At 39.7% G+C, this 15,063-nt stretch overlaps 1 protein-coding gene across 9 annotated transcripts in view; it reads left to right on the top strand.

Annotated features, from left to right (window-relative positions):
• NHSL1 (NHS like 1) overlaps positions 1-15,063 on the top strand; it is a 291,056-nt gene that overhangs the window by 202,597 nt on the left and 73,396 nt on the right. Inside the window, exon 1 of one of the 9 annotated variants that reach the window (XM_073627365.1) lies at positions 5,793-6,014. The exons of the other annotated variants lie outside the window; for them this stretch is intronic. Coding sequence (XP_073483466.1) covers positions 5,819-6,014 — 196 coding nt within the window. The 5' untranslated portion in view covers positions 5,793-5,818. Of the gene's footprint in view, positions 1-5,792; positions 6,015-15,063 lie in introns of those variants that run through there. 9 annotated transcript variants of the gene reach the window in all.

The following is a 15,063-nucleotide window of genomic DNA, read 5'->3' as shown; positions in this document are numbered from 1 at the left end:
CCTGTCATACATACTGCTGATGTACAACTCAGCGAACCATGCTAGTGCACACACACTGTGCATTTTCTGCATTTTGTCACTATCACAGAAGCCTGCTTGAGCAAAGACATGTAGTTGTCACTGAATCACATGCGTGTAGACAAGAAGTGGTTGCAAAGAGGCTGGAGGAAGCCTGCTGTGGTGAGATAATATGAGATGGGCAAAAAAACTGTATGGGAATGTAATCCAGATACAATTTAGATCTACTTGAAAGTGGTTGTAAACCCTTACACATACTCAGTGAAGTGGATGGCCTCCGGTGATAGCAGAGGAACGAAGTAGCAGACAGAAATGACACTTAGGGGTTGATTTACTAAAATTGGAGAGTGCAAAATCTGGTGCAGTTATGCATGGGTGCCAATCAGCTTCTAACTTCAGCTTGTTCAATTATGCTGTGACACAAATACCTGGAAGCTATGAGCTATGAGTAAGCATCTCTGTATGTGAAACGCGTTAGCTATCGCTATTCTCCTATAGTATCTGAAGACTTTTGTTGGATTTTAATATTTTTGGAATAAAGATGACCGTTCTCATAGTGCAGCAGTCTGGGATTTACTTGCTGCCATAGACTTCTGCACAGCTTGCACTTGTTTCTCATTGAGGGTGGAGGTTTTCCTTTACGGTCCACGGAGCTTGGGGAGCGGCATCACCTTTCCTACAAATACCTGGAAGCTGATTGGTTTCTATGCAGAGCTGCACCAGATTTTGTACTCTCCAGTTTTAGTAAATCAAACCCTTAGTGCTCTGGATTGAGACAAGTAAATACTACAGAAGGATATGCTTTGTTCATATTTCATGTCTGAGGTTTATAACCACTGTAAGGTAAACTGCTATGCTTTTCTAGATGGGTGAACCTAAAAGTGGCCACAGACTTAAAGTATAACTATACTTTTAATGCCGTTCTTGAAACCTGGACAGGTTATTGTAAAGCCCCGTACACATGATCGGATTTTCCGTCAGGAAATGTTGGATGACAGGCTGTTGGCGGAAAACCTGACCGTGTGTATGCTCCATCGGACAATTGTTGTCAGATTTTTCGCCAACAAATGTTGGCTAGCATGTCTTCAAATTTTTTGCCAACAAATGTGTCTTGTCGGATTTTCCAATCGTGTGTACACAAGTCCATCGGACAAAAATCCAAAGTGCAAACACGCATGCTCAGAAGCAGGAGCGGTCAGTCTTGTAAACTAGCATTCGTAATGGAGAATTAACATTTGTGATGTGGCAAATTATGAAATCTCGAAATGCAGCACACATTCTCTTCTTCTTTAATGGGATAATAATGAAGCTGCTTTGCTGGTGATACTGATGGAGTTATTGCAAATGAATTTTTAAAGGCTTTTTTTTCTAGTGATATCAAGAATAATATTAGGTTTTTGTTTTTTTTTTTATTTGTGCAAGTTACCACAACACCATTATCACGTAGTTTTTAAGATCAAAGATACAACTATGTTGGGTTTTTTTATTGCATTATGTGCATTTTTTTTATTGTGCATTAAAAAAAATAAATAAATTAGTCATGCTGTCTGCCAATAGAACTTAACCAAAAAGTGCATTCTATGCATCCAAAAATATAGAAAATATACCAAATCAAATATTTATTACTCAGCCAAAAAATAATGTCAAAGCAATAACTCCAAGGTCAATAATAAATAAAATGTTATCTCCTCCGATTCCGCAACATGTCTGGTTGACGAGTGGCCGTTCAGAAACGAACTGAAAAGCACGAAATAAAAAGCGCAAACTGAAAAGCGCTAAATGAAAAACACGAAAAGAAAAGCGCGAATCAACGCTCACCAAACTTCTACTAACACAAAATTAGCAGAAGGAGCCCAAAGGGTGGTGCTAAAGAATTGAAAAACCACGTAGTACGTCACTACGTTCGTAATTGTTGGCCAACATTTGTGTGACCGTGTGTATGCAAGACAAGTTTGAGCCAACACCCTTCGGACAAAATTCCACGGTTTTGTTGTCAGAAAGTTCGATCATGTGTATGGGGCTTAAACCTTGATGGAGTTGCTGTGAGCTATGGGCGTTTGGGGGTTTCAACGTTAAAATGATAACTGTATCTAAATCAGTTATGCTTTAAGATGATCTGTACCAAATATGACTTCAGATTGAATGACATTTTCATCTGTATGGACACCTGAAGTCACTGCATATGACTAGCTTACAGAAGCTTATTTAGAAGCTTACGGGAGCCATTAGAAGCTTTGGAAATAGTGAACACATTAAAGCCAGTCAGCTCTATATTTTATCTTTTTACTTAATCTGTAAAATAAGCAAGAATGACAAGGCAGGAGTGGCTTATGCCTAACAAGAACAAACCCTCTTTCCCACAAAAAAGTCTTTAACAAGCTAAAATTTTGAAAATGATGTATGTCTTTGTAGTAACAATATATAAAAACTAGGGTTGCACCGATACGTTTTTTTTTTTTATTGGCAAGTATAAGTACCAATACTTTCGGTCAAGCACTCGCCAATACTGAGTACCGATACTTTGCGGTGCGTTTTGCGTCAATACAAAAAATAATTGTCGCAAATCGCACTGCAAACAATCGCATTTGAACAGGAATGCTGTGCGATTCCTGTTTGCATCACATGCAATTTCCCCCACTGCTCCTGTGTGTGTGTATAGAAAGGGAAAAGTGCCATCTAGTGGGCAGTTTAAAAAATGTTAGAACTCAAAGCACATATCTGGCCACATACAAAATAATCTACATAGGTGTCCCAGTCCGCCGATGATAGCAAATCAGGACCGCTGAAGGTGCTGCCAGGGCTGGAGGAGATGTAGAGGCAGTCCGCCCCCAAGCTGACATCACTTCCGCCCTATACCCGTGGGGTCCTGGAACTTCTCCAGCGGCCCTGATCGGCAGACCAGGACACCTATGTACTTTAGATTATTTTGCATGTGGCCAGATATGTACTGTGAGTTCTAACATTTTTTAAACTGCCCACTAGATGGAGCTTTTCCCTTTTTATACACACACACAGAGGAGTGGTGGAAGAAATCGCATGAGATTCAAACAGGAATTGCACCGCATTCCTGTTCAAAACGCATGCGATTCTTTGCAGTGTGATTTGCGCCCATTCATTTTGTATTGACGCAAATTGCACTGCAAAGTATTGGTTTCGGTATGGGAGCATTTGGGCATGTACTGATACTCATGCAAATGCTTGGTATTGGTGCATCCCTAATAATAGCATGTTGGGAAATTTCACTGTTACCTATGCAATAATGGAATTTAACTGAGGCACCCTGTATACATCTTCCAGATGTCTGTATTGGTGTCCAAATCTTTACGGTTGGTCCACATAGAGCAGAGACGTGCGGTGATGTCAGTGGCTGGTGAGGCACTGGCTAGTATCAGAGCCAGGTACACACAGGTTACATACCCCACGATCGTTAGAGCGAGAGCAAAAATTCTAGCACTAGACCTCCTCTGTAACTGTAAACATGTAACCTATGGAGATTTATAAGTACTGAAGTTTGGTGCCATTCCACAAGTATGCGCAATTTTAAAGTGTTAGGTATCTATTTACTCGGCGTTCCCCCCGAAAAAAAAGCATTTCAAAAAATTGACATAAAAAGTTTGCAACAAACACTATTTTATTCCGTAAGGTGTCTGCTAAAACAATATATATAATGTTTTGGGGGTTCTGAGTAATTTTTTAGCAAAAAAATTATGATTTTTACATGGAGGAGAGAAGTGTCAGAATTGGCTTGGGTGGCAAGGGGTCAATTACCATAAGTAAGTAATATACAAATAATTATTATATATTGTTATTAAGGTAATTTACTATATTTTCAAAAACTATACTCAAGCAGGTGGCTTAATGGACAAATTACTGAAGCTTGAAGTTATAACTTCCAACCAGTAATTCCACAGTAAATATATAAATGATAAATTATTATGTTATAACATATAGCATATAAATATAAGATTTAGCTTGAATATAACAGTACCTTTTCAACAGAATCAGTTTCTCCCTCTTATCTGTAACTCCCTTGTAGTTAAGAGGGCTGGGCTGGAAAGGAACATTTGTCTTTTAGACGCACGCCCCTTCTATGACACTGCAGTGAGAGGCGTGCCTCCACTGCAGCATTTTTATTGGACAGCTGGGACCAATGGTACTTTACCTTTGGTCCAAGGCTCCAAGCTGTTCATTGAGCTCAGTGCCTCTGACAAGAAGTGAGAGGCACTGCGAGGTTAACCTTTCAGTCTGCTGAAAACAGAGTGTGTCAGCTTGTATTTAAAGTGGCCGCTCTGTATTTAGCTTTTGACAGGCTGCGCAAGGAGCCCCATGTCTCTGGAATCATAGGTGGTAGAAGCCCCACTTTTTACCAGTGGTGGGGTAGGACTTAGGCTACATACCCTCAAATTTTGGGGTCTCTGTGACCCCAGATTGCTGAACTACGACACTCGAAGGTCGATTTTTTCTTTTTTTAATAATTATTTTTTCTCATGTTCATGGCAGCCTTCCCTGACTGCATGTCCCTGACATAGAGGGATCTGTATGAATGCTCTCAAATGATTGCCTCTTCATCTAGCATACACATACAGTTCAGTACTTCTTGGGGACATCCCCCTATGAGGCAATAATGGAACTTGCTACTACCTTCAGATATCAACCCTAATGTCCTTATGAATGTGGATATTATTGTTCACACTCCATACAAGATTATTACATTATTAAATCAGTAACACTTATCTTGTGCATGATATGAGGTATGATAAATATGTGTGTGCCCAGTTTAAGGTAGAACTGAGGGGCAGACTCCATTTTGATCAGCAGATGATCTGGTCATTGATCCCCTGCTGTTTAGAGCAGTTCCAGGGGATGACAGGTCCATGTCGGCTCAGTTTATGCAGATCACACAGACAGAGCCCACTTTTTTTTTTTAACAGACCAGATCGAAATGCAGGTGGGCAGGTGTAAATGGACACAAGTCATAGAGGTGCATGGACTGTCCGATCAGGTCTGGCTGAAAAACTGACAGACGGACCTGATCGGGCCGGCTGTGTAAAGGGAGGGGGGTTAAAACATTTGTCACTGGCTGCAAGTTTAGGAGATATTCACTGTACCTACAGGTAAGCCTTATTAGCTGTAGGTACAAGTTCATAAGCAGAGTTTACTACCGCTTTAAGCACTTTCTTTTCCCAATTCTCTGCAGCCTAGTGTTAACACCAAATCAATGCATATTTACCTTTACTGGTTTGGTTGTAAAGTGAAAGGGAGCTTCAGCCTACAAACCTTTTAGAGCTCTCTTATGTCAGTTATTTAGTTCTGAATAATCTTCTCTAGTAAAGCCATCTGTGGACATCGCCCTGCTAATAACTATTAGGGATGTTGCTGCATAATCTCAGATTAGGATTAATTAATAAAGGAGAACTGACTAGAATCACCAAAGCACTTGCTTTAGAAAAGGACATTGTACTTGGATTGGTAGTCAACATTCAAAGTACGGTGGCGTTTTTATGGAAGAAAAGATATATGCCATTTGCTGTTAAGAAGGTTGTATAACCTTTAAATAGTGAATGAAATTGGTATTTTTCACTATATTTTAGTCTTATCTCTACAAAATGAAAAAAAGGCAGATCCTGGGGGAGACTAGAGTTGAAGGATGGAGATTCTTGAAGGAATCTATGATCTCTGATGCTGCCCTGCTCCTTTTGTCTTTGGATTTGTGAACATAAAAAAGGAAAAGCCGAGCCACTCCTGCTTTGGCCTCCCACTGGGAATAGCAGGCCATCCTCGGCTTTGGGAACATTTCAGAATGATTGCATACATTCATTGCTTGCCTGCAGACCCAATGGTGGGCTGCCTACACAGAGTCAAGTGGCAGGCCTATTGCGATGAGGAAGAAGACCAGGAACTCATCCCACTCTACACTTTCAAAATGGGAAATTCTGTCACCAAGAAGCACAGCAGGAAAAAGTTACCCATGGAGGATGGAAATGAGTTCTGGCCAAGTAAGAGAACAACATAGCAAAATAGTGGTTTATTTTATATAATACATATATTATATGTAAGCAATATAGTGCGGATTATATCATGTTGACCTATTATGTAGCATTTACAAATGTAGTAAAGGTGAGCTAAACGGGGTCTGTATTTGATTTTTAATTAATATTATTCAGGGCGGTTTGTTCACAAAGTTGTTTTTTTAAAAGGTCTGATAAAAATCTGATGTTCCGGTGATAGTACTACATTCCTTGGCAGCTAATGACAGATCTGTTTGACAGAAGATCAGGATGGATTTATCAAAACGGCAGATCTAGAGCAGTAAATTGTTCAACGCATATCTTGACACAGGAAACATTTTGTAAATCGGTGTTTATCACATATATATTCATGGCTTGTTTAGGTTAAATTGATTGCTTAGATCGTCTCTTCACGTCACCGAATGAAAAGAGCATGTAAGTTCCTTGTAAGTCTTGTGTATCATGCAGCAGATGAAAACTTTCCTGGTTCAATGTAAAAAGTGATGGCGTTTATGTAGATTCTATCATTTTCATCACACAGTATAATAAGATGAATTAGATGCAGGCTAGCTGCTGAAATCCTTGCCTGGGCTCTGGTGCACCGTTACAGATGAGAGATGGAGGGGAAGTGTGAGGAGGAGGGGTAAATGAATGAGCTCAGCTGGTTGCTTTTAGGTGTATGGGTGAGCTCTCTTCATGTGCCTTGCTCTCATATATATATATATATATCCTGCTGCTCTTATAGTGGATGCTAAGTAAGCCATGAGAGAAACCAGAATATAGGATAGAAAGCCTCCTTCCAATAACCTACTGAGATGGTGGAACCAGACTCTCTAATAATGGGCAAATCAAGAACTCATGAGTGTTTTGGATTATACTAGGTAGAATGGCTTTTGGCCTTATATTCACGATCGCAATCCAGTTATTCTATGATTCTAAATAATGGATGGTGATGCTGATATAGTTAAAATAAGTGGTCCTTATTTGACAAAGTTTCTGAAGAAAGAATTGTTCTTTATGATTGATCCATTCAATGTTACATGGGAAAATGAAAGCTGTTTTTTTATTCTAGACAAGAAGGTCCAGGGTTCTGAGCAATCAATTCCCAGCTATCATTCTCTTAATATAGGTCAAAATAGGGGAACATAAAATGGCCCTCATCCTATGGCTTTAGCTTTCTCAAACACTTTACATTCCTCCCATCTCCAGTTATAATAAATGAAGGCCTTTCTTTATGAGTCCAGAAATAAACAGCCAACCAGTTCCAAGGATCTTATCATGATCAACATCAAGTTTTTTCGTATATCCCATATAACTGAGATGTGTGTCCCACTGCAATAATGGCACTTTATTTTAATATAGCATGTTGTAAGCTCTCCTGTCAGAACACATGAACTTTAACCTTGTTCATGGGAAGACAAGCCCCTCTTTCAGTTTTCATTTGTAAGGATTCACTGGTCCTCCTGAATAGCACTCAGTAAAAAAAAAAAAGAATAATGGAGGAGAGCACTTTCTGCTGAGGCATGTCTAGCTTTCTCTCTGTGTTCCAGAAGAATGAGCTATGTGAGCCAATGCTGCTTTAGGAATAAGAATGGCTTAAAAGGAAGGGTCTCTGGGCACAAAGGCTGTTGACGTGCTACTGTTTGAGGATTAAGGTGGATAAAACGGGACTGTAAGCATTATTCTGTGGGTGCCCCTCTGAGAGTTGTGCCTCGCATTCATCATCTTTTGTACTTTCAATTGCTTTTAAATGCATTTGAATTTTCCTTTTTGTTCTAACTTTAGCAGAAAAAAGTAAACATGACGTTTCCTAGAAGTGCTGTCATGCTATATTGACAGAAGCTCTGTAACATCTAGCTCTTGAATAGGCTTGGAAGTAATAAAATGATTTACCTTGTGTTACAAACTGCAGTACAATCATTAAGATAACATCCCTGTGTGCTAATTCCATCAAATATCAATGCATTATCATTTGCTTTCCTCTCCCCAGCTGCTTCCTCTCATTGATTGCCTCTGGAGGCTCAGATGTGGCATCTCGAATACATTGACAGATTTTCTGCATATGATTTCATGTTGGAAAGTGCTACCTCTAGGGGATCGGATGTCATCAAATCCTTTGATTATCCTACTGGAAAATTAAAGGTTGTGTCCTTCTTCTTGGAAAGCTGTCTGTGTAAAAAGAAATGTAAATTTTCAGTTTTGTAAACCTTTCTGGTATCTTGGTGGTCACTTGTACATATTTCCTGTTGAAGTGGGTACAGTTATTGCTGTGCTATAGTTTGGGATTTCTGCTATTGTTTGCAGGTGGCATCATCTTGGGTAATTCAGGATACTGATGAGGTGCTTTGGAGTCAGGTACCTGTTGAAGTGTTAAGCTGGTTACACATGGATCAAAATTCAGCCGGTTTAGTAAGGACTGGCCAAAATTCGGTCTGTGTGTAGCCCTCCCTCCTTGACAGAGGTTGATTCTTAGATTGGCTTCTGTCGAATGGACCTGCTGGAAAACATTCTTCAATCAGTGGCTTTCAGCTAATCAACTGCGGCGCTGATCGGTGTATTCTACATCCACATTCATTTACTTGTGTTGATGCAGGAATCTTTCAGCTAGTCCTGGTCTTTCAGTCAGAACTATGAACGAGAACTAGGTTGGTGTTGAGGAATTGATGGCACTTAAATGATTGGTTAGAGATATTTTGTTACTGGCCTTTGGCACATGGTCCTTGAAGGAGGAGCAGTTGTCGATTTTTAATGCTGTGTTTGTCCCTTCTGGGGAAATTTGACTTCACCTCCAGTCCTCATGGCAACACAGGACATTTAGGAAATTGTTGGAAAGAGGCAGCAGTTCAATTTTTACAGAGGTTGTAACTCTTCCCACTCTATCCAAAACATAAAAAAGGTTATGTTTTCCACTTATCCCATGAAATGGCTTAGATGAAGTGGATTAAAATTGTAATAAGCATTTGGGGGCTTTTATTGCTGTTTTGTACCTTCATTACATATACTGTCCTGATGGCAAGGTGTCACAAGGACAGGAAGTGACAAAAAAATCTGTAAAGGCTCACAGACTAACAAAAGCCTGGCAGTTGTTTTAAGCCTTTCTTTTCTTTAGTCTGGATTTTGGCTTCAATAGACCAGACTTTCTCAACCTTTTCAATGCAGAGGCACCCTTGAAATAACTTTCCAGTCTCAGGGAACCCCTGCTAAAAATGATTACATTTACAACTCATGATACATTAGTGTGTGGGTCAGCAGGAAGAATTATCCTTACATTTGTGGTCATTGGGAAGAACCCCCCCTTTACAGATAGCTAAAAAGGTCATTGCTGTCAGTGTGAACTTATCTCAGAGGCAGACATTGCTCATTGCTCAATGAACCCCTAGCAACCTCTGGAGGAACCTAGGGTTCCATGGAATCCTGGTTGAGAAACCCTGCAATAGACTGCGATGGGTGCAGGAACAATACCGTATATAGTACATTATTGTAACCAGGACCGATGGACTCAGATTTCACACTGTACATCTGAATTGGTTAGACTACTGACAGTTCTGTCTCTCTACAACTGTTGTATGGACCAATAATGTGGTGCTTCCTGGGCCAAATTTTACTTGATTTGATTGAATAGCTGAATATACTTTTCCAATATAGTAAGCTAAATGTATGATCATTGCAATTATTGCTCGGCAAGCAGTTACAAGTATTTTCAAATAATTTTATTTAAAAAAAAGTTTGAATGAAGAACAACATTTTGAACAGTTTGAATTTTAAATGACCCCTTTTTGGCTAATTTAGTTGATTCAAGATTATTTTAAAGCAACTTGTTGGGTTTCTTCTTCAAGCAGGCATCACTAAAACTCCCAACTTTTCTGAGTTAAAATCTCTGAAATCAGTATTTTTGTCAATTTGCCCTACTCTAGAATTCTTTCTTTACCCCTGTGACATCATCTCAGGTTCTGCCGCAGTCGTCCGTCTGCTGGGAGGCTGGATCCAAGAGGGCACCTCGTGTTATTTTCTGCAGACTGGAGAGTGCAAAATCTGGTGCAGCTCTGAATAGTAACCAATCGGCTTCCAGTTTTTTTTGTCAAAGCTTAATCGAACAAGCTGAAGTTAGAAGCTGATTGGCTACTATGCACAGCTGCACCAGATTTTCACTCTCTAGTTTTAGTAAATCAGCCCCTATATGCCCTGTGCTGATTTTAAGGGAAGGAAAGTGTTATCATCAGTGACAATGTGCAACACAGCCACGTAGTCAAAAAAGCTACAGCAGCTGCTCAGGATGACATGACAACACTGCAGTAAATATACTTTATGCCAAATTGTGGTGGTGTCAGCCTGCAGAAGGAAAGCCTGTGGGGTTTTTATGTTCTTAAGGAAGGAGCTTTATGATGCAGTTTTATGTATCTGTAAGGGAAATCTACCTTGATAACTTTTGCATTCTCTGTATAAAATATATGCAAATCAATGGACAACACAGTACAAGACTCTACTACATTTTAGACAAATGAAATATCTGTATGCTTTAAAATGTAAAATTATCACAAATTAGATGTTATTATATACAAAGAACGTTTTAAACAACTATATAATTTATTATGTCACTCATTATCAATGTGCAGCCATTCAGGTTTACTTGTAATGAAATTGTTCCTTTAAGATCCAGCCAACTGAACATGAAGTGTCCTGGCAGGAAATCACATATATCCTTAGTCTGTACAGTAGTTATATTTGCATGTCCTCTCATAAATCTTTGATGTCCTGAATGACTCGTTATCCATGAATGAATATGGTATCGCTTGTTGTGGTCACTGGAGGCTACTCACACGCAAACTTTCTAGTTTGTCACTGAAAATCGAGAGCAATTAATTATTATAAGTGAAGTAAACAAGCGGTGTTTATGATGTGTCCATGCACAGAAAAACTTTTTTTAAAGCATGATTAAGTTATCTTGAAGTGAGTGTGTTTTAATGTGAAGTGAACCTATCCAAGCTTACTGGAGCAGCAATACAAGGTACACGAATAGAGAATTTGGGACTTATATCTAAATATTACCTATGTTCAATGCAGCATATGCTTAATGTCAGTCTGTTTGCTAAGAACTGCCTATGCTCAGGGGAGGCAGCCATTATGCATGCTAGGACAGTTTGTTCCCATATTGGGGATGCTAATTTTAGGGTAGAGTGGGGAAAGGTTAGAACCCCTGTCAGGTTTGATTGCTGTGCATAACTCCACCAGGCAATTTTTATCTCACTAAGGTGTCCATTTATGAAACTGTGAACAGAAGTGAGCCCAAGGATCACCACTGATCTCAGCTCATAAACGGTTTATGAAACTGAGGTGACCGGGGGGGGGACATGTTCTCCGCCGTTTATCTCTACACACTGAGAATCTGTCATTAACTGACACCGAAACGGACAGTTTATGAAGCTGCAATCTGAGCACTTCACTGGCGATCTGTGTCAGAATTCACACTCCCCGATTCACCAGCTCAGAGCTGGTGAATCGAGGAGTGAAGAGAGAATCCCGGGGGAACTGAGGGGAAGGAGTAACATTATTAACTTCCTTCTACCTTGATCAGACCCCCCAAGACAGTAACCATGTCTCCCTGACATATTTATGTGTGTGTGTGTGTATATATATATATATATATATATATATATATATATATATATATATATAACATACACCTTGGTGTTTCGGTGAATTTCTGTTACTATAATCTTGTTATGTCTCACGAGATTCCAATATGAGGGGGCGTTCTCCACTGTTTGAAGTGTTTGTAGATCGCTTCACTTCATAAAATGAGAAGTGAGCTACACCACTTCATAAACAGGCACTCAGAGGAGAGACATCTCCTCTGTGAATGCCAGAGAATGGAGCTGTGGATATTTTCCACTGCTTCATAAATGGACACCTGTATCTCTCAGTGACATCCCTGTGACACCAGGATAAGAAACAAGAATGGGTGTCATTAGAATAGGATGCCATAGACAGCATTAAAAACATGATTAGGAGTCTTGGCTTTCCCCACTGTACTAAATTATGTTTTTTATTCTGTCACCAGTTGAGAGATTTACTATCACTTCCTGGTGCTCTGATTTCCTGTTACTGGGATAAAAAGTGAGAGGTAAGCTCCTTGAATAGGACAGAGGCTAAAATAAAAACCCAGAAGGGTTTTAAGGTCAGAAGGTCTATGGTTCAGGTCTAGGTTCTAAGGTCAGAAGGGTTCTAAGGTCAGAAGGTCTATAGGTTCAGATCTAGGTTCTAAGGTCAGAAGGGTCCTAAGGTCACAGAAGGGTTCCAAGGTCAGAAGGTCTAAGGTTCTGGTCTAGGTTCTAAGGTCAGAAGGGTCTTAAGGCCTCAGAAGGGTTACAAGGTCAGAAGGCCTATGGGTTCTGGTCTAAGTTCTTAGGTCACAGGGTCCTAAGGTCTCAGAAAGATTTGAACCCTTACCCTTAGACAGCTGTTGCAAGAACTATTATTTTTTTAAAGAGTTTTACCTTTAGATATTCGTTAAAGTCATGGTTTGTCTAATTGAAGACTTTTATTTTGTTTCGTAGTGTAAAGTTGGAATTATTTTTAGGGGCAAATTAGCCTTCTTTTGACCTAAAATGTACTCTCTAATTCATAGTGATAGTAAACACAGTTCAGTTTTTTTTTAAGCACTTGCAGCAGCTGATTTTATCAATTAATGAGTATGCAGATTCTTTATCTTTTTAAACTTGCCTATGTCACAGTCTAGGCTTGTGCCATGATCACTCCCTCATGTTTCCTGTTTCATTATGGCTCCTTTATCTTGCTGTGTGCATTGGAGCCGCCCTTGCATGCAGGGACCAGAGCTGTGTCTCCATACACTGTGTGCATCAATAGAAACACACAGCCACGTGATGGCAAAGCACCCCCCTCCTCCTTCTTTCTCCTCCCCCTTCTCTTCTCCAAGCTAACAGATTGGCTCCAGGCAGCACTGTCCACTGTTCACTCCTTCCTGTAAAGACTGGACGTTCAAGGAAGGAGCACTGAGAGAGCGGGAGCACGCAGCATTGAATGTTGTAAAGTCCCTGGGTATGAGGTTTACCAAATCAGTTTACTGGGGAATGTTTATTTTATTTGCTCAGTGTGTTAAGCTAAACAACACTGAGGGCTTAATACTATCTAAAGATTAGAACCCTAACCCAACAATGTTTTAAAGGGGAAGAAAATGACACATGGTTTAATGCTTGTGTATTCCAGGCATGTGTACGTCTCTTCAGGCATTCCTTGGTTGCTGACATTACCATATGAAAAGGGTGATCCATGCATATGAACACTCCATTTATTCTCAATTTTAAAGAGCTCAGCAGTTCTTGTATAGAAATGAACCCAGCCCATAGGTTTGTGGCACATTCCTGAGAATCGATTTGTTTTCTAGTTTAGTTAAATAAGGAAAAAAAAAAGTTTTCACACGTCACTCGTTTCTATTAGGTACATTTTGCCCTGGAATATCACATCTTTTCCATTTTCAGTAATAACTTAATAATAATTAAGTTAATAATCAATTAATTTAATAATAATGAAGCATCTGCTATGATAAAAATGTAGAGGTCACTGTCGCTGGGTTTTCTTGAAATATGTTAATTACCTGCCTGTGCCTGGCTTCAGTATTTCATAGTCACTGACCCAAACCAAGCATGCTGCAAAAAAAGTCATAATTCCTTATTATTATACTTTGCCTGCAGTGTCCATTCAGATTCCGTTTTTTTTCTAGAACAGCTACAATTCCAGTGCAATGCATTTGGAAGCTCTTTTTTTAAACTTGCTTTAACGCATTCTTTATCATACCTTACCAGATGTCGATTATTTTTTATGAAAGTGGAACTCTACCCAAAAGGGAAGTTCTGCTTTAAGGCCACCTCTTCGACTTCCCCATTTGGCAGATTTTTTTCTGGGTTGGGGGAGGGGGTAGCGAATACCTGGTTTTGACGCGTACCTGCTCCCACTTCTGCTGGGATTGCCTAGGCGATCCCAACTGAAGTTTTCTTCCCTCCCCGCAGTCTTCTGGGATACGTCACAGGTCCCAGGAGACTGCGGGAACATTTACAAGGCGTAGTGCTGCTCGCACGTGTGCAGTGGGCACCCAGCCTTGAAGTCGCAAGCTGTCACAGCCGGATGCCCACAGTTAAGACGGTCCCTGGTGCCCTGGGGCAGGTAAGTATCTGTTTATTAAAAGTCAGCAGCTGCAATTTTTGCCATCATAGTTTGCTATAATAAAGATACTGTTTGTCCCAAATAAGTACTGCAGTTCAGCGTGTTTTAAAAAAAACATTTTTTTTTATGCAATTCCGTGTGTTGGGAAGCCCCTAAAAGTCAATGGCAGTTCATCAAACTTGTATAACATGTTTTGATGCTTTGGCAACAGGTACTAACAAAACTGTGTCAATGGCTGGCAACACTATCCAGATTCTAAATTCAAAAATTCAAGAAAAACACCTTTCGTATGTTCTTGTACTTCTCTTCGGGGGTACTTTTTTTTTTTTTTTCATTATGAGAACTTTTATTTATGGTCAAATCTAAAATTTTGGGAATCAAGGTAGCATCTATTCACAGCATTGTTGTTTGTCAGAATTCATTTACATACTGGACTATGTGATGTACATGGTATTATTTTCTTTCTCTTTTAAAAAATGAAAAGATTCATGTTGTGCACTCTTTATTTAAAAAATGTTATAAGGAATAAATATATTCAACTATAAATGTATGCATCAAAATTCATGTTAACGCACACACTGATGCATGGAAACACACCTTTCTAATGCTACAAAAACACACTTCTATGCTTAAACTTAGAACTAAATGAGCCCTAATACTTTTAGCCATTGACCCACCCATCGTGCACATCAGGTATATCATACTGAGGTCAGAACATGCTTATTCAGAGTCAGTGATTTATAATATACTGAAGTCACTAGATGAGCATGACAACCAGGGAACCAGCATTTCCAGGTAAGCAGGTCAACAATTTTCACAGAATAGGTCCCCTGAAGGCTCCATCACACCTATTCTGCTG

Source organism: Aquarana catesbeiana, linkage group LG04 (assembly GCF_042186555.1).
Source record: "Aquarana catesbeiana isolate 2022-GZ linkage group LG04, ASM4218655v1, whole genome shotgun sequence".
In the NCBI taxonomy this organism is placed as follows: domain Eukaryota; kingdom Metazoa; phylum Chordata; class Amphibia; order Anura; family Ranidae; genus Aquarana; species Aquarana catesbeiana.
This window is presented reverse-complemented; position numbering and strand designations above follow the sequence as displayed.